The following is a 26365-nucleotide window of genomic DNA, read 5'->3' on the forward strand; positions in this document are numbered from 1 at the left end:
CCCTTAGTTGAGGTATGGAGTCAGGACAAAGCCAGGAGGAAGGTGAGAAGCTAGAAAGAACAACCTCTGCCTCCACCTCCATGAGCCTCGCCAGCTATCTGGGGAAAGTCTGGAGAGAGTAGCTGCTGGACTCATTGCTCCAGATGCCTACTTCTGAGTATGAGGGAGAAAAGGGGTAACCAATAAACCTGGCCCAAATCTGATAAAGCTTGGGACTGGGTCAGGCAAGTGGCTTGATTTCCATTCTCAGCTCCACTTAACCACTCTTGAATCTCCAAGCATCCCTGCCTTTTTCTTCCAAGAATGATGGCAGAGGCAAAAACGAAAAGAGCCCTGGATTTTGGAGTTAGAGGTTATGAGTGGACATCCTACATCTGCTACTTTATTACTGGTATGAATGTAGCAAAGTCACTTCTCTCTCTGTGCCCGTTTCCTCAATTCTAAAATGAGGGGTTTGGACTAGATGTGCTCTAAAGTTCCTTTCCATTTTAAATTCCATGATCCTATGAGGTGACATGGGAAATATTTTCATGTAGTAGAAAGGACCTCAGCCTGAGAATCAAAAAATCCAGAACAACAGAGCCTGAAGGGACCATTAAAGGCAATTTGAAGCCTGGAAGAGTAATTTATCCAAAGTGTATCTCTTGATTCCTAGGTCAGGGCTCTTTCAGCTACAGCTATGTCATTCCAAGCCATGATGTCCTTGATCTCCTTTGTGACTTCAGACAAGTAATTTCACCTGCCTGGCCTAGAACTCAAGTTTCTTAGTCTAGAACAGGGGTCGGCAACGTGTGGCTCTTGAGCCATATCTGGCTCTTTTGAGGGCCAGATATGGCTCTTTCTGCAGGAGCCATAAAGTCCATTTTTTTTCAGGTGCTATTACAGGAGCGGCACTGTGAGCACTGTACGGCTCTCACGAAATTACATTTTTTAAAATGTGGCGTTTATGGCCCTCACGGCCAAAAAGGTTACCGACCCCTGATGTAGAAGGCTGGGAACTCATGGCTACCTGCCTACTATTCAGGTTTGCCATTAGGATCAAATATGCCATTTTAGCATGATGTGATCTCACTGAGGAATTTTTTAAATGGCAGGTTCAGCAATGCCTCATGTTCCTATGGCCTCACTCTCTTGGAGATGAAGGGGGCAGTTGGCTGTTAGAGCCTTGGAACTGGAGATTTAGTCTTAGCTAGGAAATTGAGGAGGGAAGTAACCCATTAATCACCCCCTCAGTCTTCTTCTCTGAGCCGGAGACAACATGGGTGTGTTAGAAGCAAAAGTAAACAAAGAGGACTGGGGTTAAGGGTCCAGCTTCCCGGGGAAGGGCCCCAGCCCCTCAGCCTTCTCTGTTGGGATGTGCCCAGGGCCTCTGCCTATTCTTCATTACCCCTTGGGTCTCCACTCCTGACCTTCGCCTTCAGTTTGGCTTCCTGTTTAGCCTTTACTGGAACCAAAAATGACTCAGGGAGGACCAAGGGAAGAAAAGAATGGGGTGGTTTGAGGGGGATGCAAGAAAATGAAAAGCCCATGCAAGCAGAGGACAGCAGAGGGAGGGAGTTAAGTAAACTGCTTATTTGAGCCATCCTGATAGAACATACTGAGAGAACATCAGAGCCCAACCATAAAATAGAGAATTTCAGAGCTGTAAGGAACCTTTGTGAACATCAGAGCTGGAAGAGAGCAGGCAGGGTAGTAGAAATAATAGGGGATGTGGAGTTAAGGGACCTGGATTTGACTTCTGACTCTGGGTCTGTCACTCATAGAATCTCAGAGCCAATCAAATAATTAACAAACATCCAATAAGTGCCTACTACATTCTAGGCATTATACTGGGCATAAGAAGAGAAAATCTAAACAGTCCCTGACTCCCAAGAAGTTACACTCTTCTTCTTGTTGTCTGGCCTTCATTTTCAAAGAGGACTAATGACATCATGACATTGTGGGTAGATGATCTTCGAGTGAATTGGGTTTAAATGAGGCAGAATTATAGCCTTTGGTTTTACTCAGTCTTCAGAGTTGTCCTATAGAAGCAAATAAACAAAAAACAAAAAACACATAAGAATGGCTGGCATTCATAGAGTGCTTTAAAGATCACAAAGCAATTTGCAAATATTATCTCATTTCATCTTCACAACAACCCTGGGAGGAAAGTGCCTTAGAATCCCCTCAGATAAAAAAACTGAGGCAGGCAGAGGTGGAGTCTTCCATCCACACTTATAGCTGTGTGACCCTGGGCAAATCAATTAAACTTGGTTTGCCTCTGTTTCCTCATCTGTAAAAGGGAGGTCATAACATATTAATGGAGATCACAACAGTGCCCACTTCTTAATCAAAATAACTTAGCACGAGGGGCAGCTAGGTAGCACAGAGGATAGAGCACCAGGTCTGGAGTTGGGAAGACCTGGGTTCAAATTTGACCTTGGATACTTCCTAGCTGTGTAACTCCCACTGCCTGGTCCTTATTGTTCTTCCATCTTAAAATTGATATTAAGACAGAAGATAAGAGTTTAAGAGGAAAAAAAAGGAAAGATCACATAGCACTGTGCCTGGCACACAGTAGGTCACTATACACTTAGGACCATCATCTCCCTGATTCCAGACACCATGTCTCTTGATGTAACCCAAGATGGCAGCAGTTTTAGGGGCTGCTGGCTATTTACCCTGGACTTGGGTTTCCTTATCTATGAAATAAAGAAGTTGAGATAGATGACTTCTGGCTCTACAAGTACATGAGTTTGTAGATGTCAGAGTTGAGAGAGATCTTCGATAAGGCAGAGCCTAGAAATGACCTTAGAGATGAGCACGTCCGACTCCTTCATTTTATAGAAGGGGAAACTGAGGTCCAGAGAAGGGGAGAAACTTGCCCAAAGTCACATGGCAGACCCAGAACCCTAAACTCCCAAGTCCTATGGCTACCTCTGGGGCCTGAGTAGTAAGGCTGTGCCCCTGTATGGCTATCTGCTGTGCTTGCCTTACCCAGCCTTACCACTGTGACAATAAGAAGGTGGTAGATGAAGGGATAAGGAGACATTGTAGGGTGAAGGATGCCACCTTAGGATGAATTGGAGGAAAAGGGAAGATTCAGAGTGATTCAGAGCAGAGCTTTGTCTAAAATTCCCATGGGCAGGAAGAAGCAAGGCGCCTGCATTAGAAAGTTAGAAGAGGGAGGCTAAGCCTAAAATCACCCCCAGGCTCCTGGGAGATGGATGGGGAATTCCAGCTCTCAACTGGGAAGCCTTGACCTAGTCAGATTATCCGTAAACCTGGGCCTTTTCTTTTCGAAATCCAGCTTCCCACACAGTCCCTGCCATCTTCCAGTAAGTGAAAGAGAAGACTTCCAAGTCTTCCCTTTCAAGGTCCTCATGTCCGCCTGGTGATAAGGGAGTCTTAAAGTCTTCTGCCTCCACATTGGAAACTCAGAAACCAGTCTGATCTCTGAGGGGAGTTATGACCAGACCCAAGGCTGGTCACATAGCCCTTCTAGGATGAAGGCTCCTGGGAACTTGGCTTTGAAGGGGCAGCCAGGCTGGAGACAATGAGAAGGAAGAAAGAGGGAAAAGACACGCTAACACTGTGCCACCCACCCTCCCCTTCATAGACTCAGAGACCAACAATTTTAACCCCCTCACGTAACAGATGAGGAAACTGGGGCCCCAAGGTATGAAGTGACTCACTTGGCCACACAGGTATTAGAATCCAAGTTGGGTATGAACCCAAGTCCTGTGATTACAGAACCAAACCTTTCCCATGGCACCTGATTCTGCTCCAAAGCCCATGAAGAAAGGGAAGAGAGGAAGGATCCTTAGTTGTGCCTTTGAGTGGCAACTCTGAGAAGGAATGCCCCCAGACCCTTTTTCTTAGCCCCAGGCTGAGCTCTGACTTTGATTCAGCCTAAATTCTGATCTCAGCCTGTAGGGGCACAGAGTGTGGATGGCTATGGGTAGTTCACCACTGCTGGAAGAGACTCCCCACTAATCCCACCACCACCACCATGAGGGGTTTCTTTGGAGCAAGTTGTATCTTCTTGACCTAAGAACCTAGGTCTCCCTCCCTCAAGGTCTCCAAGGTTGCTTCGTATTCTTTAGGAGTCAACCCATCCATCCACTCCACTCCCTACCCTCCGTTTGTAAATAGATCATTCCAGAACAGGAGATTTCATTATTCCATTCCCTAATCTGGCATAGCTTCAGTTCCCCCCCAAGATCCAGGGGACTCAGGAGAGTCCCATTCTGGGCAGAGAGAAATCCTCCCCCCCCCTCCCCCCGGAAATCCTCTAGGATCTAATGACGAAGGAGGCGGGGTCAGGCTGATGCTACTTAAGTGGGGTCTTCTGAAGGGGTTCAGAGAGAAAAAGGAAACTGGAGCTTCAGCTGCTGTGAGGGGGCTGCATCAGAGGGAGAGAGCTATGAATGAAGCAGCCCTCCCTTTCCCCCTCCACCTTCTCTTCCTCTTCCGGCATGAACTCTTCTTCTTCCTTCTTGTCCTCTTCCAGGGCCAGAGTAGTTGGGGTAAGTTCTCTGCCTCCTGACCCATCAAACAGGGCCTCCTGATAAGGTTGGGAGTGAAGGGATGGCCTGGATTCTAATCCAGCCTTTACCTCCCATTGGCCTTGTGGCCCTAGGCATGTCACCAAGAAGTAGTGGAAAGGGGGTAGGAGGTGACCTCGGAGCAGTTACTTAACCTCTCCCATACTTGGTTTCCTCATCAGTGAAATGAGTGTTGGACTATTTTGATCTCTAAGGCTCTTCCAAGCTTCTAATCCTATGACCCTAAGTCCCTCCTCCTCTCTCTGAGTCTCAGTTTCTCCATCTGAAAAATTGAGGCTTAGATATCTTGATTGGTACCAAGTACAAACTTACCCACTACACACACACACACACACACACACACACACACACACACACACACACACACACACGACCAGAGCCGACTTCACATCTCTTCTAATCAGATACTCAGATACTTGCTGCCTCAAGATCCCCTGAGACACACAGACACAAACACAGGCAGACAGACAGGCACAGACACACAGACACACACACACTCATCTCTTTCAGTCTCTTGCTGTTGGACCTAGGCTTCATCCCAGGGACTTTCCTTGGCAAAACTCTTTTCTGGCCACCACTGCCCCCTGTGCTTTCTACCCCCTTCAAAAGTAAGCTCTTAGAGGCCAGGACCTGTCTCTCTTATATTTGTAACTCCAATACTTTGTATATTTGTATTTGCTCATTCATTCATTCATCGATCTCCAAGGTCTCTCTCAGCTCAGACATACTCTCCCTCCCAGTTCTTATATACTCTGTTCCCAGCCAGCCATCTTTGAACATTCTAGCTCTGACTTTCCATGTTCTAAAGTCCCTTGAAGCTCCAGAATTCTGTGTGAATTTAGAGTCTAGGGACCCTGGGGTTGTAGAGTCAGGGCACAGCTCAACATCTCTGATCCCGCCAAATGACAGTAGAGGAAACAGTGATGGGGACGGATGGGGGAGGCAGCCAAGCTTCTGGGGAGTGTCAAAGTATTTAGCAACCCAATCATAAAATCATAGGTTTAGAGCCAAAGAGGTCCTCAGAGGCCATCTAGTCTGATCCTTTCATTTTATAGATGAGGAATCTGAGGCTTAATGAGGTCTCTCCTTTTACAAGGTCCCTCCCATGACCAGTAAGCACCTACTATGCCATGATGTCCCTGAGAAGGTGCATTTAATATCACTGGTAAAAGCAATAAATATGACATGAAGGGGACTTGGCTCTGAATTCTGACTCTGTGACATGGTAAAAATCACTTTCCTTCTCTGGGCTTGTTTCCCCATCTGGAAATTGAGGTGGTTGGAATGCTAGAATGTCCCCAGGCTCTTCTGGCTCTAAATTATCATAACCTTAAGATGTTAAGCCCTGAGCCCAAGGGTAACTGAGATGATCTTTAGCCCTGATTTGTTAGCCTAGAAAGAGAATCTCATCCTTTTAAATGTCTTTTTAAACCCTTACCTCCAGTTTTAGAATCAATACTGTGTTTTGGCTCCAAGGCAGAAGAATGGTAAGGGCAGGAGGGACAGCTAGGTGTGGCTCCGGGGATTGAGAGTCAGGCCTAGAGATGGGAGATCCTGAGTTCAAATTCGGCCTCAGACATTTCCTGTGTGACCCTGGACAAGTCACTTAACCACCACTGCTTTTGGCATTATCACTCCACTGTCTTGGAACCAATACCCGGTATTGATACTGACAAAAGGTAAGAGTTTAAAAAAAAAAAGAAGATTGGTAAGGGTTAGGCAATGAGGATAAAGTGAGTCACCCAGAATCACAGCTAGAAAGTGTCTGAGGTCGCATTTGAACCCAGGACCTTGCCTCTCTCTCATCCGAGCCACCTAGCTGATTTAAACCGAGGCCCAGAAGGTGCCCTTCTCCCCTCCAGCTGCAGATGCCCTCCCTTTGTATCTCTTCTCCTTAGCGGCCCCTAGGGATGGAGAGAACCCTATGCAAGTAGAGCCGAAGTGGCCAGTGGTCCCGGCTGGAGGCTCCATTCAGCTCCGGTGCTCCATGGCCTGCCCTGGGAACGAAGCCGCGGTGCAATGGAAGGGGCTGGATACGAGCCTCAGCAACACCGTCTCAGAGCCGGGGCTCAGCATCCTGACCATCCACAAAGCCACGCTCTCTATGGCTGGGACCAGAGTGTGCATCGGCACGTGCCAAGGCCAAACCTACCAGGAGCGTGTCGAGCTGCTAGTCTACAGTAAGTGCCGTCCTGGCGAGGAAGCCAGGGAGGCAGGAGGGGACGGGAAAGCTCACCAGCCAGCCAGGGCCCAGCTCTCTAAGATGGGAAGGGACCTGACAAAGTGGCTGGGAGGAGGAAGTGCGGCAGCAAGGTAAGGAACGAGGATCCGCTGTAGAGAGGCGGGAGACCTGGCTCGGATCCCGACGCACTGGGCTAGGACAGCGCTTTCCCTTTGTGTGCCTCGGTTTCCCAACTTGAGAAAGTTAAGGCTAGTTGATTTCTCATAGGCCTTCCAGCTCTGAAATGCCATGTTCTTTGAGATAAAGAGAGATTGAGAGAAAAGGAGCCAAAGAGAACCAGCCAGAAAAACAGAGGTTATTAGAAAGGGGGGCGAGAGACAGAGAGGTACCGCTGCTCAGCCACCTCACCTCGGGCTCTTTCAGCCTTTCCGGACAAAGTGGAAGTGTCCCCGAGCACCTTGGTCCTTGGGCAGGCAGCCACCCTGGCCTGCTCGGCCCAAGAGGTGTTCCCTTATGAAGGCTACCTGACGTTCTCCTGGTACCGGGGAGATAAGAAGCTGGGAGGACTCAAGTTCCTTCATGATGATGTGAAGAATGAGCAAGAAGCAGAGACTGGGGAGTATCCGGAAGTGTTCAGCGTCACCAAGTACTGGGCCCTACCAGCGGACCTTGTGACCCTGGGACCGGAGCTCCGCTGCCTGGTTGAGATGAAGCTTGAGCATCAGGTTCTCAACCACAGCCGGGGCATAGCTGGTGAGTGGGTCCCCCCTTTCCTGCCCCCCACTGAACTCCCCACCGGCCCACATTCTTTATATTCAACCAGACTCCTCCAAAGAGCCCTTCTGGTTTAATCTGCCTTCCTCCCTAAATATCCACACCATTCCCTCCAATCCTGGACGCCTCTGAGTTTCCACTTATTTGACTGACCTTTTTTATAATTTGAGACCCTTATTGCAGGGCAATGTCTCCTTCCTTCCTCTGGAAAAGGGCCTCTTCCTTTCCCCAAGGAGACCCATGCCCCCTTTCTCTTGGTGGGGGATGGAGAGGAAATGGCTGCTCATCAGGGTTCGGGGAGAGGGCGTTGAAGAGAAACCTTCCCCAAAGAGTAAAAATAGCTCTGCCTTACTTTATTTTCCCAGTCTGGCCCAGGATGACATCCCCGGAACCAAGCACCCCTCTGGCAACAAAGACCCCTGAGGGGCTGCTTCTGCCCTCCTCAGAGGCCCCTAGAGTACAGGATTACACCTCCACGCTTCCCGACACCACGGCTTCCTCCCTGACTTTGGGCCCTGGGTCTTCGCTATCCCCTACTTCAAAACCCAGCACCGGCTCTCTGTGCCTCCCCGAAATATCCTGGTCCCAAACATCAGGGGTCAATGGGAGTCACCTGATGCTAAGATGCAAGACAGTGTGTGAAGGGGCCTCTGTGTCCTGGAGCCAGGCCCCGGGCAGCCTGGCAGACTACCAGAGACAGGAGGCTGGGGCCCAGGCCACCCTAATCATAATGCATCCAGGACCCCAGAACAGGGGGCTGTACCAGTGCCAACAAGAACCCGGGGGTCAAACGGCCAGGATATCCCTGGACAAGAACATCGGTGAGTCTCTGAGGGATGGCAGGGCAAGGCAAGGCTGGTTGGGTGGGGAACTTAAACCAAGGTGGGCCAGGGGTGGGAGTCGTCTTCAGATGGCGAGTGTGACAGGGAAGAGGGCACCAAAGGGAGGAGAGCTCGGAGAGGCTGAGGGACTCACGGAAGCCTCTCCTTCCTTTCTCAGTGCCTGATGTGGACAAATGGGGCAACTCAGCAGCCCTGTGGACAGGTGGTTGCCTGCTGGGGTTGATCCTTATGGCCTTCTTCTCTTACCGCCTATGGAGATGGCTCAGGACGAAGGACTGTGCCTCTCTCCAGACCTGAGCCCAGCCTTGAAAGCACACTCTTTGCCACAGCCCTGGCTGAATACCAAGCTCTAGATCCTGCCAGCTTCCAGGGCTGGGAAGTGGACTGGCCAGTGTAAAAAGTAGGGAGGTGATCCCCCATCCTGAGCCTCCCTTGGGTCTGCCACCCAGAGGGCCCTCAAAACTGGCTCCCACAGCTAGGTGGAATGGAAGCAAGGTAGTCCTCAGGGCTGGGTAGGGACAGTTTGGGAGGGTCCCACTAGGCTCTCTCCCACCAGCTGGTTCTTCTCTTTGGGGCAGGAATGGGTGGGAAGTCCATTTCTGATCACCCCAGGGTCTGACTAATAAAGAGTTCGTCTGTCTGTGAAGCTGCTGCTCCTGCTAACTGAGAGCCACACAGCTCCGACTGTCCAAATATGGAAGGTCCAAGCTGGAAGGGATCTCTGAAGACAGAACATCAGAACCGCCTGGGACCTTAGAGAACATCATTTACTCATTTAATACACAAACAGCTGGCTCTGGAAAAAAGAGGACCTGGGTTCAATTCCTGCTTCTAACACCTATTAGCTATGTGACTTGAGCAAGTTATTAGATCTAGGTGTTGCAATAGATAAAACTGGGCCTAGAGTTAGGAAGACCCAAGTTTAAATCCAGCCTCAGACACTTATGTACTACACGATCTTGGACAAGTCATTTAACTTCTGTCTCTACTTCCTCAACTGCAAAATAAGGGTAATAATTGCATCTATCTTGAAGGATTATTGTGAGCATCAAATGATAGAATATTTATAAAGCACTCAGCATAATGCCTGGCCTGCAGAAAGCACTGAATAAATCCTTGTTCTTCTTTCCCTGCCTCCTTTTCCTCATCTGTAAAATAAGAATACAGCTGGCCTCCGCAGTCCCTTCTGACTCCAGACCTCTGGATCCTATCCTCCCTACCCCTAACTCTAACTTTATTGTGAATTCGACAAGTGTTTACCTAGGACTCACTCTGTGCTAGGCACTGTACTCAATGCTAAGGATATAGAGCAACCCCAACCTGGTCCCTGCTAACATTCCAATGTGGGAGAGCAGAAGGGTTGGAATCATATGGATGTAGACACAAAGTATATACAGACTAATGGAGGTGGATAGAGGGAAAGAGTGCTAACAGCTGTTAGGACCAGGAGAACTCTTTTATTGGGCCTCAACAATGCTTTGAAGGAAGCTAGAGAGATTGCATTAGACAGACTTGAGGAACTCAAGTTTCCAATTTGGCCTCCCTTCTGTAACGCCAGAAATTTGTCCAATCTGAAATAAAACAACTGAGAGGCAGGGCTCCAAGCCAATAACTATTTATTAGAGGGATCTGGCCCCCTTGAAAAAATAAGATTCCAGATCTTCCTACAGTCTGCAACTCCCACCTTCTCCAGAATACAGCTTTTATTCCCTTTCATGCCCAGCCCTGTCCTTATAGGCCTGGTCAGTCCAAGCTTCAGTGTGTTATCTCATTGGTGGCCTCCAAACTCTTGGGACACCCCCTGGTCATGTTGCTACCAAACAATGAGGTGGGCATACATCAGCCAGCCCATCTACACCCCATCCTCAAGACGCCCACTCTTAGCAATGGGCCCTGGGCACCCTAGTAAAAGGCTCTATACTGATAGGATTCAGTATTAGGTCAAGTCTTCTGTCCAGGCCTGTCTGTCCTAAGTCAGGAGGAAGAAGCAATACAGAGTGGAGGGGTTCTCAATATATCTCAGGCCTTTCCACTGATGCTTGTGACATCTAGATGGAGACCCCCTTTAAGCTATGCTGACAAATTAAAGATTAACATAAAAGTTTAACATGAGAGGAAAGACTTATTTTTGGAGCCTATTCAATTACAACCTATATGAGTTGCTCCTGATTACTGTTTGTTAAGAAGTCATTAATCACTATTCCTGTGGAATCACATTAAACTAGATAACACTGATTAGAACTGATCATTGGGGTAAAATTATTGGTTTAAGATGGAGAGGGGTCTACCAAAAAAAGAGAGGAGTTAAATTATTTCTCACGCTTCCTTAAATCTCTTTCCATTCTAATCTATCCTCCATAGTTACTAAAGTGACTTCCCTGACACAAGGATCAGACCAAGTAAAGACCCTGAAAGCCTTAAAGGAAAGTAGTGATGGGGGCTGATCTGCTCTTGGGGAAAAGGGCTGGGCAGTCTTTTAGACAATACGTTAGAGAAAGGAGAGACTGGAAGTATGAGGAAGCTATGGCAATAGTCCAGGGGAGAGGTAATGAGGGTTTCAACTAGGGTTGTGGCCTTGTGAACAAGGTAGAAATGGACAAAATCTGCCCACTGATTTGATATGGAAGGGTTGGAAAATGAACAAAGATGACAATGAGGTTTTAAACATGACGCACAGGGCAGATGGTGGTACCTTTGATAGAAGCAGAAGTCAGGAAAAGGGAGAGAGTTTGGACATGGAGAACTTCAGATTTCCATGGGGCATCTAGGTGGAGATGTCTAGCAGATGAGAGATGGAGGGGAGAACAGGGGGTTAGAGATCTGGGGGACTTGACTTGGTTAGGGGTTGTATCAGAAAAGACAAGTTGGGAGGAAGAAATGAGTGGTGTGGACTGGTCTGGAGTCAAACAGAGCTGGGCCTTCATCAGGACTATGGGTTTGAATAGTTGCCTGTCCTCCTCCTCTCTACCCAAGCCCAGCCTAACCCAGGATCCTTAACTAGTAGGGGCAGAAGGGCCAAGAGGAAAGTCCAAATAGCTCAAAGTGGAGGAAACTGAAGGCTGGAGAGAAAAATCAGAGAAAGAATGAAGATATAAACGTGGCACCAGAAATTCCTACAAGGCTTGTGTGAAGAATACACTGGAAGGAGTACCAAGCTTCATAAGATCCTATAGAGAATGAAATTCTTATTATTAAAAAAAAGCATACTTTTCTTTTTAAACCAAATCTTTATTGATAACTTTCATTTTTAAATTATCTACATTTCCCAATGTATCCCTACCACCACCTCTACCTAGAAAGCCATCCTTTATAATGAGGAATTAAAACTGAGGAATTTTTACAAAGAGCTCAGCAAAACTAGCCATCAAAAAGAATCTGGAGTCCTAGGCGGCGTTCTATATCCATGCTCCCTAGCTCAGCAAAGAAGAAAGGGCTGGTGTCTTCTCTTATCTCTTCTTGAGGGCCAACTCTGGTCATTACCATTTCAAAATAAATAAAAAGTAAATAGTTGTAGCCCTCACTCTGATGTCCTAGGTAGCATATCAAAATATCCCAACGTACTTCCAGAGGAACAAAAGTAGGAACCTTTGGCCAGCTGGAAGAGCCCTGGACTAGAGAGAACACAGGAGACTCAGACCTGCTGCTGGTCCTTCTTCAAGTATCCACATGCCCATGGGGCAAGATTATTCGCCGGTTCTGCCGAGTCTCACTTCTCTTCAAAATGAGGGAGTCAGAGTGAATGACCAGATATTATTCCTGAATTCCCGGTCAGTGGGAGAGTAGGAGAGGGAATAACATTCCCCTATTAAACTTCTCCTAAGAGTAGTCAAAGGTCACTGCCTTGCCCCCTCCCAGTGGCCGGTGGAGGAAGTAAAGGTCCCATTAGCCAGAATCATCGAAAGTTTAGGTTGTCAGAAACACCAACAAGTCCCCCAGGGCAAGCTAAAGATAATTTGAGCTAATTTCCTGAACTAATGGCTACATTATTTCAGTTTCCCAAAATGTTGAAGCAGAGTTTCCATTCTGAGTGGGCAGGAGACAATACCCTGGGCCTCAGGAAATTCCCATTCACAGAAGGGAGCCTCAGGAAGCCCTCATTATGAGGTAAGAGATATAGTCCTGGCTCTTAGTAAACCCCCTAAGAGGGAAGGCATCCATTGTTCTCAGAAATACATCCATCTGAAGTGGGGACAAGGACCCCTAAAAAAAGGAAACAGCAGAAATCTCCCCCAATAGGGTCATCCAACAGGATGTCCCTCTAGTCCAAAACTAGTGTTTGGGGAACTGAGCCACTATCATAGTTTCATTTCCTAACACTAAAACCACATTCTTTGAGGTTGGGAATGAATGGGTCTCTGACAACTTCCATTCCAAACTGAAACAGACCAGAAACCAAGCCCTGGATCATACAGTATGTGTGTTGTGGGGAGAGGGGTGTGATGGAAGTGGGAAGGGGATGGTTAAGAGGCCTGGAAAAGTTGGGAGATTATGAAGGGTTCTGAACACCAAAAAGGATTTTATATTTGATCTTGGGGGTGACAGAGAGCCACTGGAGTTTACTGAATGTGGGGGTGTTGGAGGCCACTTGGTCTGATCTTCACTTGGGCAGTTGAGTGGAGGATAGATGGGAGAGGGCTTAGACTTGAGGCAGGGAGACCAGCCAGCAGGCTACTGCAAGAGTCCAAGTCACAGAGTGATGGCAATGTCAGGAGAGAAGAGGGAGTATACAGGAGATGTTATGAAGGCAAAATCAACAATACTTAACAGATCAAATGGGGGGAGGGTGAAAGAAAATGATGAGTGCAAGGATGACTCAGAGGTTTCAAGATTGGGTGACTGAGGATAGTGGTACTCTGGGCAGTTAGAAGGGAGAGAGGAGGAAAGATAATGAACTGAGTTTTGGACATGTTGAGTTTAAGAAACCTATAGTTCGGGAGCAGCTGGGTAGCTCAGTGGATTGAGAGTCAGGCCTAGAGACGGGAGGGCCTAGGTTCAAATCTAATCTCAGACACTTCCCAGCTGTGTGACCCTGGGCAAGTCACTTGACCCCCATTGCCCACCCTTACCACTCTCCCACCTAGGAGCCAATACACAGAGGTTAAGGATTTAAAAAATAAAAATAAAAAAAGAAGAAGCCTATAGTTCAAGATGGTCAAAAGGCTGTTGGAGATCTAAGACTGAAGATTAGCAAAAGTTAGGGCTAGATAAATATATTTGAGAATCGTCATCATACATGCTAACAGAATCCACAGGAGCTGAAAAAGTCACCAAATGAAATAATATAGAGGGGGAAGAGAAAAGGGCCCAAAACAGAGCCTTCATCAAGAGAGACTGAGAAGGAGCAGTTAGATTAGTACAAGAGCCAGGAAAGAGTAGTATCACCAAAAAAATCTAAAGGGAAAAGGGTAAAGGACAGTACCAAAGGCTGTAGAGAGGTCAAGAAGGTTAAGGATTAAGAAAAGGCCATTCAATTTGGCAAGCAATTTCGGTTGAATGATGAAGTTAGAAGTCAGATTGTAAAGAGTTAAGAAGAGAATGATAGGAAAAGAAGTGGAGGCAGCTATCATATAGATGGTCTTTTCAAGGATTTTGGCCACAAAGGGAGGAGAGATATGGAGTGATAGCCTTTGGGAATGGATGGATCAAGTGACTTTTTTTTTGAGAATGGAGGAAACATGGGCATGTTTGTAGGCAGTAGAGAAGCAGCCAATAGACAAAGAGAAGTTTAGATTAATTGAGAAAGTGGAGGTGATGGGCAAGATGAAATGGGGTCACTTGTGCATATAAAAAGGCAGCTCTAGGCAATGATGGCTGAATCATGGTTTCCTCAGGTTCCCTCTACATCTAGCCAGGATTTACTTTTCTCTCTGAGTTCGGGCCATCATCATCCCGGTAAGGTTCCAAGCCGAAATATCCTTTCCTCACTACCACTCCTCTCCTGTGTCGCCCCACCACCACTGGCACGTGGACTTCTGGGCACGGCAGGGACTGTCTTCGGATTTCTACTTGTATTCTCGGTGCCTGGCACATAGGAAGCACTTCTTTCATTCTTTCTTTCATTCATGCAAAGGCCCACAGTCTGCACAGAAGTCATTCACATTGGCTGAGAAGTTGCTCTAAAAGTTTTCTTCGTTACTTGCCTGTGTGTCCCTTTTCTCAAACCCCAAGTCAAGGTGTCCCCCTCCCTCACTTTCCCTCCCACCTCAAATCTAGAGCTCCCTTAAGAGCAAGGACCGGCATTTCCACATCTTCGGGGGTCCCTAAAGGTAGGAGCTGTTTCCAGGTCATCTGAGGCTCCCTGAGGGCAGAAATTGTGTCAAACTCCTGGAATCTCGCTCCCTGCAAGCAGGAACTCCTGTCCAGTCCTCTGACCGGGAACACACAATCCCTGCAAGCAGGTGCTGCTTCCCCACCAACTCCCTCCTGGACTCCAAGGCAGATCCTTGGGTTCTGTCCTCTGGGACGGAGTCGCAGCCTCAGGCCCACTGGGGCTTAAGGAGGAAGCTGGGTAGATGTTTAAAACAAATCAATTAAAAAAAAACAACGACAACAACAACAAAAAAAAAAAAAACAACAAGCCTTCACACCGGTTTCAAAGCTGGATTTCAGAGGTCTGAGGAACAGCACGAGGAGTTCGCGTCCCTAGCAACCAGGAGTAGCTGTTGCTAAGAGGCGGGTCCTCTGCCCATACTCAATATGGCAGTAGCGACAGCGTCATACCAGGAACAACTTCCTCAGCAAGCCTGTCGGAAAGTCAGGATAACGTCCGGCAAAGCTCATTCTTGGGGCCCAGGCCGCAGAGCCCCCGCCCCGCTGGAGAAGATTTAAATAAGAGAGAGCGTTTTTTCGTTAACATCTAAGCTCTTTTGTAACCCACCTCTGCCATCATAGAGCTGGTGAGAACGATGCCGCCAGCAGCTAACATGGCCGCCGCACAACTTCCTGCACTGCCCCGTGCCAAGATGGTGGCGCTTCCGGCCCCCGGGCGGCCCGCAGGGAAGATGGCGGAGAAGCGGCGGGTTACGGCGTCGGTAGCGGTGGCGGGGACTTCGGAGGCTCGGCGGGCGAGCCCGGCGCGGGGCCTGGCAACCGAGAGCGAGGAGGAGTTCCTGCGCCAGGCCGGGGTGACAGCCATGCTTCGCGCGGCGCTACTCAAGGTGCTGGAGGCGCGACCCGACGAGCCGCTCCCCTTCCTGGCGCACTACTTCGACAACCTGGGCCTGCGCTCGCCGGCCAACGGTGGTGCTGGGGAACCGCCAGGCCTGCTTCTCCTGCAGCAGCAGCGCATCGGTCGCGCCTTGTGGCACCTGCGCCTGGCTCACCACTCCCAGAGGTGCGGGGGGCCGGGCCGGGCGGGAAGACCGACGGACAGACCACCAGGCAACTGGGCCGCAGCCTTCGCAAACTACAAGTCCCAGGGTCCTTCGCGCGCCCTGTGAAGCATGCTAGGAGTCGTAGTCTCCCGACTTAGACACACACTTCTCCCCTGGGGGCGTGGGGCGGCGCGCTGCATGCTGGGCCTTGTAGTCTTCCCCAACCGAGGCTTGGCGACCTGTTCTATAGGACCTATAAAGCCTGAGATGGAAACATCTCGTCTCTTAGACTCCCAGACGAACCTTAGAACTTAGAACATAGGATGTCAGAGCTGGGAGGGACCTTGCAAATCTATCTACGTGGAAGGTCCAGAGAAGGTCTTATTATGTTACAGCACAAGACCAGGAAAAAAGGTCTTTTTACAGTTGCCAGGGTAAAGAATCATGGACAGAACACATGGGTTCAGGGCCTAGGTATAGCCTAGGTCTACTTTGTAAGCCCAAGCAACCACTCTAGAACTCATTTTTCTCCTTTACATAATAGAGATTTACCCTACCGCCATAAGCATGAATTAATTTCCCTTATATATCTTAGGCAAATAACTTACCCTCTCTGAGCCTTATTTTCTCCATCTTTAGTAAAATCATAGATTTGGACCTGGAAAGGACCCTACAAACCGTTTAGTCCAATGCTCTCATTTTACAGATGAAAGCACTGAGGCCTAGAGAATTTGAGCAACATATACAGCAGGGGTTGGCAACCTTTTTGGCCGTGAGAGCCATAAACGCCACATTTTTTAAAATGTAATTTTGTGAGAGGCGTGCAGTGCTCCCAGTGTGGCTCCTGTAACAGCGCCTGAAAAAAAAATTGACTTTATGGCTCCTGCATACATTGCTGTCCCCTGATATACAGGGTCGCACAGATGTCAGCAGACCTAGCAGAACCACCTTTCTTTGTATTCCCAGGATACTTCCTGATGAAAGATTAGATGTTATGGCCTTCTTACATTCAAATTCGGTGATTCTACCTTTTCTCCTAACTTCCCAACCCACAGTCACACAGGTAGTTTGTGGCAGTGTTGAAACTAAAAGCTAGGTCTCCGGATTCCTAGTCTTAAAGTTCTTTCTCCCAGACTACATTGTCCCTTGTACAACTCTCCCTAAGAGTGAACAAACTGAACACCAGAGCTTTGTAAATCTTGTTTCCAAAAAAGGTTTGCCTCTAAAACCTGAGTGTAATTTTGTGATGAGGAGGGAAGCCATATATTACACTACCCTTTTATTATTTTATGGTCTAATCATCACTGTCTTTGTATTCTAGAATAGCTTTATAGCCTTACCTCATTCATCTTGCCAATAATCTGGCAGATGACAAATCCCTTTAAGCTGACTTTATAGACAGAGAAACAAAGCCTGGGTAAAGGAGGGAGGGGCAGCCACTGGGTCAGACAGGGACCTGTCTGGAGAGTCCCCTACCTCCCTAACTCTCCCCCTGGATCCTCTCTCATATCTCTAGAGAATAATTTGCCAACCTTTTTGTAGCCCAGAGGCCCACTTCCATCCTTTCATTGTGCCAGGGCAATGGGACTCGATGTTCTCCTTAGCTGTCCTTTCCTGATTCTGTTTTAGGGTAGAGCTGGAAGAGGAGGGGCAGCAGAGAGCATTGCTACAAACACTGCTCCCTCCCCTCTGGAGGCTATGTCAGCTCATATGACATTAGGCATCAGTTTGGAAACCGCAGAGTGCGAAAAGGCTCTGGGCTGGGAGACAAAGATATGGGTTCCAATTTCATTTCTGCCCCTGACTTGTGTGACCTGGAACAAACTTGCTCCCTTCTCTGAACTCTGAGAAATTGGGCACACAAAGGCAAAATGACTGAATCTTTGATCCCAGGCGGCTTGCATTCTATTGGGAAAGAGCAGGGATATGACATGACCAGAGATAAACCTCACATAAGGAATGAAGTGGGGCAAAGGAGAGATTGGACAAAGGATTGGGGGCTCTGGAGAGAGATGAGCCTTGGAAAAACTTAAAGCTCCTAGATTAGGAGAAAGCGTAGTGTGCAGCCTGAGCAAAAGCAAGGGAACTGGAGAGCCCAAGTCTGAGAATAGCTAATAGACCAGGCTTAGTTTTCTGGGAGCACAGAGTTAGAGAGCGGGACTTGTGAACAAAGCTGGAAAGGTGGTCTAGAGCTAAACCTGGAAAGGCTTGAAATATGCTGGGTTGGAGATTTAATCCTTTGGGCAGTAGGGAGCTATAGGGGGAAGGATAGTCCAACCTTTACCTGAAGAAGATAATTTGACAGATCCTTGATGGATGATTTGAAGAAGAGAGAGATCAGAAGTTGGGAGGTGCTAGTTGTCAAGTACAGTACAAAGTGCTGAGAGATTCAGCCTGTAATGACCCCTTGAGTAAAGAAAAGGAGGAATGGATGAGAGGTCATGGAACTAAAATGCATAAGTAATGGTGCCTGGTTGGCTCTTAGGGGTAAGGAAAAAGGCAGAGTTTCAGATGCCTCCCAGGCTTTCAAATCTGGATCTCTGAAAGGATGCTGGTGACCTTAACAAACAAAAAAAAAGGGGGGAAGAGGCCATCTAGGTGGCTCAGTGAATAGAACCAAGCTTAGAGATTCCTAGGAGTTTCTGGGTTCAAATCTGGTCTCAGATACTTCCAAGCTATGTGACCCTGGATAAATGATTGCCATTGCTTAGCCCTTACTGTTCTTCTGCCTTAGAATTGATACTTGGAATCAGTTCTAGGAGCAAAGATAGGTTTTGTTTGTTTTAAAATAGGAATATATGGAGAGACAGGTTTAGGTACAGAAGAAAAAGCAGCCAGTCTGGACTTAAAAGGTGAAGGTTCAAATCCCATCTCTATCACTTACGTACTTGAATGAACTTCGATGTCACTTCAGTTCTCGGATTCAGGGTAGATATTGTCTCTGGTCACTTCAAGCTCTGAACCTGTGCTCCTGTGACGAATCTAGATTTAAGCTTGTTTGAGATGGTCAAAGGCCATTGAGTGGAGATGTGGGACCATTCAGGGAAGAGCTTGTAACTAAATATAGACTCAGTAGTCATGCATGACCAGGAAAAGGCTGGTAAATAAACCAGGGGAGGAGAGGAGATCACCAAATAAAGAGAAGACTATAGAAAGGAAAAGAGAGGGAAAAGATAGCACTAAAAGTAAGATTTTAAACAAAAGGATCATTGAGGCTTAAAAAAGTTAGAGGAAGTACTGTATATTTAGAGATCTCTTCTAACCCCAATACTTTGCAGTTTCATCTTTTTTCTACCTCCTCTCAACTACATGGGCCAGTCCCATTTTCACCCTAACCTCTAGGTCCTTTGTGAGGAAAGAAAATCCCATGGGAGGGAGTCCTCAGCCCCTCTTTGGTTCAGAAATACTGAGAAGGTAGGGGCAGCAAGGTGTCTCAGTGAATAGAGAACCAGGTCCAGAGAAGAGAGGTCCCGTATTCAAATGTGGCCTCAAATACTTCTTAGCTGTGTGACCCTGGGCAAGTCACTTAACCCCCCCCCCCCATTGCCTAGCCCTTATCTCTTCTGCCTTGGAACTGATACTTGGTATTGATTCTGAGACAGAAGGTGAGAGGTTTTAAAAGAAGAGGTTGGATGTTCTGGGCTCGACAGTCTGGTAGTGCCCCAGTACCGAGGGATGGGGGAGGCAGGAGGACACAGGCCATATGTAGTTCACTGCAGCTTTGTCACCCCCATCCTGCAGGACGGCCTTCAATAACAACGTCAGCGTGGCCTACGAGTGCCTGAGCGCCAGCGGCCGGAAGAAGAGGCCGGGCCTAGATGGGCGCACTTATAGTGAGCTTCTCAAGCGTATCTGCAGGGACGGGGAGGCACCTGAGGAGATCGTGTCCCCTCTCCTGCGCAAGATCCAGTGCCGGGACCATGAAGCTGTTCCCTTTGACATCTTTCGTTATGGCATGCTCACCTGTTTTGTGCTTCTGGAGTTTGTGGCCCGGGCAGATGCCCTCTACGAGGTCCTGGATGACTCGGGCCAGGCCGACCGCCGAGTGTGCCAGGCGGTGCTAGACACCCTCGAGGGGGCCCTCTTGGCTGGGGATTTTGAAGCCCCGAGCCGATACCTGGAAGCCGGCTCTCAGCTAGGCCCCGACTGCCTTGCCCTGGCCATGGACCGGGCCCTGCTGGCCCGCAAGCCCAACTCGGCCATGCTGAGGGACGAATTCCTAGAGAAAGCTGCTACCTTGTTTATAGCAAAGGTCAGGCCTGTGGGCTAACCCCAAAGCTGCCAAACCTTTCAGGGATCAACCCGGCCTGAGATACAGGTTGGGATAGTGTGGATCAATGGGCAAAGCTACCCCACTCTTCCTCTTGGCCCCTGTCTCCACTTTACCCCTCAGATACCTCACTCCTTTCCCTGATCCCTTGCTGGGAAGGGCCCCCTGGCTGGCTTGGGATTTCCTAAGAGGAAGGGATAGGGCCCGGGCTGCTGGCAGCTCAGATTGCTCAGGTTCTCCCAAAAGGAAAGTGCCATGGCACTTTGTGCCAGGGATCCTGACAGAAGGGTGTCCTAAGGACCAGTTCTTACTCAGCCCAAGTTTATTCTTCTCCTTGGGGACTGGTCTTGGGGAGATTATCCCCCGCCCCCTCCCTAGTCTTCCACCCACAGAGGAAGGAGCCCAGCCCCTAAAAAACTTCTCCTAGGGGAGAATCAGAATCCGGGAGGTTTCCCAGAGGGGAGAGGGGTCAGGTCCTGTGGTCATTTTCTGGGCTGAGGTTGGGAAATAGAGCTTCCCAATCTGCCCATCGCTCTGGACAGCTCAGCATTGAGGTCTGGCTCTCCCCGGCTATCCACCTGTGGCTTTCTCCTGCCTGCCACCGGCACTCTGCTCCTTGGACTGGGGCTCTCATTTGTTCCAAGCTTCCATCTTCATTCTAAGTAATAAATTCTTTATAACCGCTGTCCATCGCTGTCTCTGTGCTCAAGTTGGGGCAGAAGCGTCCCGTCCTCATCTTCCTTAAGCAGACGTCACCCAGCCCCAGGCAGGGCCTCTCATCAGACCTATCATTACCTGAACTCCATGCCCCGGCTCGAGAGATGAGAAATGCTGACTTGTGTCTGAGACAAGGTGACCCTCGCTAACACTTTGTGCGGGCTGAGAGAGTGGCCGGCAGGGAGGTGGGGCAGGAGGAGCCAGACAGTGGGTTACCTGCTAGTCTTCCCTCCTCATCATCAGAGAGCAGTTCAGGGCCTACGAGAAGAAGCCTGAGGGCCAGGTGTGCCTTGGCCTTCGCTCCTGACCCCTCAGCTGCTGCACAGTCACGAAGCGACACTGACATAATTTGTGTTTGACCTTTGCTGCCCACACACACATACACACACACTCTTGGGGTTTGCCTGGCCCACACCCCGCTGTGGCTGCTGCAAACCTCACCCCTTGCACCCCACCCTGCCTGCGCTCACACACACTCGGCAGATGACCTCACCTCCCATCCAGCGGGATCGTGAGCTCCCTCATCCATCTTTCTGCCTCCACGTCTTTGGAGGTCTCCCTCCATCCCCATCCTCTCCATCCCTTTTATCTCCAAAGGAGGGATAGTTCTCCTGCCAGGCCTCACCCTTCCCCCATTCCTGTGATCTCCTCCCGCCTGCAGGGGCCTCGCTCCACAAGAATGCCCGCTTTCTGGCACGTTCCGTCTCCGTCTCCAGTGAAAACGCGTGCTTAGTTCTGCCGCATCCTCCAGGACAAAACTTCGCTCCCTCAACCTCCTAACTGAACAGGCCGTCGTGGGTGTTGTGATCCCATAACCGAGATCAGAGATGTGGCCAGCTTCTCGTGCCCGTTTCCCATTCCCCTTGGCATCCAGTAAACCAGTAGCCATACTGGGGAGGGAAAGAATGGCCCAGAACAAAATTCCTCCATCCAAATGGGGATCAGTGAAAAATAGCCACAGCTGCCCAAATCTGGGGCAAGACTAAACACAGCCCAGCACAGGACTACTCCGAATGAGAAACATGGACTTTCCCAAAGAATCTTTGGTTTATAGCTTTTGTTTTCACATCGTGGCCATTTCCAAACCGACTTCTCCCTTCCCCCCCACCCCAGGAATCCAACACTTGTAAAACAAAGAATAGAAAAGAGTGACACAGAACAGCTCCTCAAAGCTAACCAAACCATCAGCCTTGGTGAATGCGGCATCACACAGCTCTAGCCCTCGCCCTCCGCCCAAAGGGGAGAAGGTGGGTTTGGGAGCACCCTTTTGGATCCAGGCCGTTTTCATGGGGCAACAGTAGCACGGAGGAAGGCTCCATCTTTGATGTTTGCTGATGAATATTAGCATTTTTCTTCCAGATGTGTAGCTCAGAGGTCAAAGGCAAGCACTGTCAGACTCAGGTTGAAACACCTGGCCTGGCCTGGCCTTCATCTTACTCAAGTCCTTTGGCTGGAGACCATGAAACTCCCTTGTCTCTGCATGCCCAGAGCTTGAGGCCCTGCCTCTCCATGCCAGGGCTGCTCCCTAGCCAGCTTTATTATGATTGGGAGACGAGGGCAAGAAGGCTCCTCAAAATAACTCCAGAATGCAGCCAATGGCAAAAAGTCAAGGTCCCATTAAATAGCCAATAAAAGTCTCCGTGTGTGTGTGTGTGTGTGTGTGTGTGTGTGTGTGTGTGTGTGTGTGTGTGTGTGTGTGTGTGTGTGTGTGTGTAAGGAGTGCCCACATCAGCGAGAGAATATCCTCTTGGAGTGTGTCTAGGCTAGTGCTAGGTTAGATCTTCTGGAAGCATTAAGTCCTACTGTGTGCTAGAAACTTGAGATGCCAAGACAAAGATCAAACATCCTTACCCCCAAGGAGTTTTTACCTTCCATCAGGGGGACTATCCATACACACATCTAGAGATATACATATATGTATGTACTTAAAGACAAATAATATACAGAAAAGTAATTCGGGGATGGGGAAAGTCAGGAATGGGATGGGAATCAAGAAAGGCTTTACACAGAAGGTGCTGTCTGAGCTGAGTCTTGAAGGAAATAAGGGATTTTGAGGGTCAGACATGAGGAGGGAGGGCTTGCCAGACAGGCTAGAGAAGGACAATGGCATGGAGATAAGACATGAAATCCTCATGTGTGTGAGGGATGACAAGAAGGCCAATTTGACTGGACTGCAGAATTCTTGAAAGAAGAGTAAGGTATGATGAGGCCGGAAAGAGAAACTGAATCTAGGTGGTGAAGGATTTTAAATGTCAAACAAGATTTTGTAGTTTATCCTAGAGGCAATAGGGAGCCACTGTTAGTTTATTGAGTAGGGGACTGACATGGCCAGATTCACACTTCAGGAAAATCACTGACATTTATATGGAGATGAATATGAAGAGAGGAGAGACTTGAGGAAGGGAGGCCATTCAGGAGTCTACTGCAAGAGCCTATGGGAATGGGGCAGCTAGGCGGCTTCCTGGAGAGACAACCAGGTTCAGAGATAGGAGGTCCTGGGTTCAAATTTGGCCTCAGATGCTTCCTAGTTGGGTAAACCTGGATAAGTGACGTAACCCCCATTTACCTAGTCCTTACTGCTCTTCTGCCTTGGAACCAAATCATAGTATTGCTTCTAAGCCAGAAGGTAAGGATTTTTTTTTTTTAAGCATTATTCTGAGAAGGGTCCCATAGGTTTCACCAGACTGCTGGAGAAATCCAGAGCACAAAAAAAGATTAAGAAATCCTTCAAAAGGGAGTTGGCCATGTGGGTCTAAAGCTCTGGAGAGAGAGTAAGACTGGATATCTAAAAATGGAAGCCATCTACACAAAGATGAGAATTAAATCAATGGGAGCTGATCAGGCCACTAAGATAGAGATAACATCTCCTTATCATGTTTGAAGTTCCTTATTTTAAAAGGGGAATTTTTTAGAATAAATTTTTAATCTTTTGTTTCTACATCACCTACATTTCCCACTGTATTCTTCACAACCCTGAAGGGCTATCCCATATACCAGTGATGGGCAAACTACACCCCCCTGAAATGTTCTATCCTGCAGCAGAACATTATACCTAATCTGATGAATACAATGAGGAGGATACAATACAATGAAACTTCAGAAGAGTTGCCTTAGAAACAGACTGACAGATGAGCATTTCCTTTCCTTTGGCCCCCTCTTTAAAAAGTTTGCCCATCACTGCTCTATACTATTTTTTTTTAAGAGAAAGGAAAAAAGTTCCTTAGAATGAACCAACATACCAAAAAAGGCTGGCATTGCATACATTTTTTTCATTTCTCTTCTTTGGGGCCAAGCTGGTCATTGATATTTTTCAGCAAAGAGTTTTGTTTTTTTTTTAAACCCTTAACTTCGGTGTATTGTCTCATAGGTGGAAGAGTGGTAAGGGTGGGCAATGGGGGTCAAGTGACTTGCCCAGGGTCACACAGCTGGGAAGTGTCTGAGGCCAGGTTTAAACCTACGACCTCCTGTCTCTAGGCCTGACTCTCACTCCACTGAGCTACCCAGCTGCCCCTCAGCAAAGAGTTTTGATTGGTGTGAAGAGCCTGCTCTTCGCTTAGGAGGGTCTCTGGAGGTGGGATGGTTTGGCGAAAATGAAATGAAAACGAGCCAGAATACAAGTGGAATTTCAGAGGCTGTTCTCTCTTGGCATCTGCTGATTTTTATTTTTACACCCTTTTTTTCTGATCTCATGCAGATTTTGATTTTCCCATACATTCAAAATCACATATTAACTTTTGAAACATCGTATGATTGGCATTTACTAATTATCTTACTGTGGTTAAACAAAGAAGCAAGCTTGTCAAGAATTATTCATTATGGCCTGGCTTAGTTGGAACTTATTATTTTCAGCCATCCGTAAGGTACAAGAACATCATTTCCTAGTTAAGCATGATTGTTAATTATATTTTAACTAAATAATCATGTGTATTGTTATGTTATACTATTAATACCTATCATCAATCAAGAAGATAGTTATGGTAGTTGATTATATCAAATAAGATACAATAATATCAGTCTGCTCCAAATTTTGCTCCCATTATATTCTTTCATTTTTCTCTAATTTTTAAAAGTATGTTTGCTGTTCTTTCTGCTACAGAGTTAATAAGAATGCAGTTCTGTAAGAGCATGAATCATGTAACCATGATAACTTTTCTAAAAAATAAATATTATTAAATGTTAAAAAAAAAAAGAATGCAGTTCTGGAAGGGTGATTCTATGCTAATTTGTCATTCCCCTGTTTTCCTTGTGTTTCACTGTTTCCTTGGTCTGTGGGAGTTTGGGAACAAACCCAGGCCAGGTACTTTCTTGCTGGGGAATTTAAAAACTTGCATTAACTCACTAACTGCTGGTTTATTACTGGGCTGATTCTAGGGAAAGTTTCTACTATGGAGGTTTGTTTAGGGGGTTATTTTGGGATGGTGGGTAGTCTGTGACTGTGGTTGTTCTTGCCATGAACCTGTATTGTTTTTCTGTGTCTCACTGGAACTGAATAAGGATACTGATTGCAATAATTTCAATGCCAGTGAATGTCACTGTAAAAAGAATCACCTGGGGTAAACTGAGTGTGGAATTTCCATCCTCCTGACAACCTGCTATGCTGGATTGTCAGAGCCGGTGACTAGCTGTGCTATAAACGTCACGGCTTTGATGACTTCCTGCAGATTGCTTTTTGTTGTTCTAGTTACATTGTTGTGGTCTTGTGTTTATTGTTTTCCTGTTTAGGAATATAGCACTTTCCTCTGTATCAGTTCATTTAAGTCTTTTGATGCTTTTCCATACTCATATTCATTCATACAGCACAAACTATCCCATTGCAATCATGTACCACAATTTGTTTAGCCATTTCCCAATTGATGAGCATCTACTTTGTTTCCTTTTTTTTTTTTTCAACCACAAAAAGTGATATTATAACTACACTGCTATAGAAGCAGCAGGTGCCGGTCTTGAAGTTCAGAAGACCTAAATTCAAAAATGGCCTCAGATAAGTACTTACTGGCTATGTGACCCTGGGCAAGTCACTTAACCTTTGTTGACCTCAGTTTCCTCAACTATCCCTCAATGGGGCAGCTAAGTAGATAGGGAGCCAAGCCTAAAAAAGGGAGACCCTGGGTTCAAATGTGAACCTCAAAACAGTTCCTAACTGTGAGATAACCCTGGACAAGTCACTTAACTCCTTTTGCCTAGCCCTTACCACTCTCTGCCTAGGCACCAATGCTTAGTATTAGTTCTATGAGAGAAGGTAAGGTTAAAAAATAGAGATAATAACAGGATCTACTTCTCAGGGTTGTTATAAGGATCAAATGAGATAATATTTATAAAAGCTTTTTGCACAGTGCCTGACACTTAGTAGGTGTATAATAAATGCTTATTCTCTTCTCTTCTTCCCCAATACAGGTTTTTCTTTTTTCCATTACTTCCGTGGAGTATATGCCTAAGAGTAAAATCTCTGGACCAGAGAATACAGATAGTTTAGTCATTTTCTTCATAGAAGTCTAAATGGCTTTCCAAAACAATTGAAACTTCCACTGACAACATGTAGTTGTGCACGTCCCTCTTCCCACGGTCCTTTGAATGTCAACAATCCTTATCTTTTGCCATCTTTAAAGGGTACATTTTTATGTCCCTTTGACCTGAATCTTTCACAATAGTGTTCTGTGTGTTTTAGCTTCACCTCTAAACATAGCTCTGCAGTATGCCCACTGATACTTTCTTTAAATGAG

General features: G+C 47.4%; 2 protein-coding genes across 2 annotated transcripts; both read left to right on the forward strand.

Moving 5' to 3' along the window:
• Nucleotides 1-4405: 4405 nt before the first annotated feature.
• Nucleotides 4406-9798, forward strand: MADCAM1 (mucosal vascular addressin cell adhesion molecule 1). The gene is made up of 5 exons (XM_044672514.1): nt 4406-4508; nt 6446-6727; nt 7153-7482; nt 7869-8324; nt 8503-9798. Exons 1-5 carry the CDS (start codon nt 4406-4408, stop codon nt 8640-8642), a joined length of 1311 nt encoding a protein of 436 aa, XP_044528449.1. The 3' UTR covers nt 8643-9798.
• Nucleotides 9799-15333: 5535 nt separating this feature from the next.
• On the forward strand, nt 15334-20614 carry TPGS1 (tubulin polyglutamylase complex subunit 1). The gene is made up of 2 exons (XM_044658674.1): nt 15334-15678; nt 19400-20614. Exons 1-2 carry the CDS (start codon nt 15347-15349, stop codon nt 19926-19928), a joined length of 861 nt encoding a protein of 286 aa, XP_044514609.1. The 5' UTR covers nt 15334-15346; the 3' UTR covers nt 19929-20614.
• The last annotated feature ends 5751 nt before the right edge of the window (nt 20615-26365 follow it).

The sequence above is a fragment of the Gracilinanus agilis genome, chromosome 1 (genome assembly GCF_016433145.1).
Source record: "Gracilinanus agilis isolate LMUSP501 chromosome 1, AgileGrace, whole genome shotgun sequence".
Lineage (NCBI taxonomy): Eukaryota > Metazoa > Chordata > Mammalia > Didelphimorphia > Didelphidae > Gracilinanus > Gracilinanus agilis.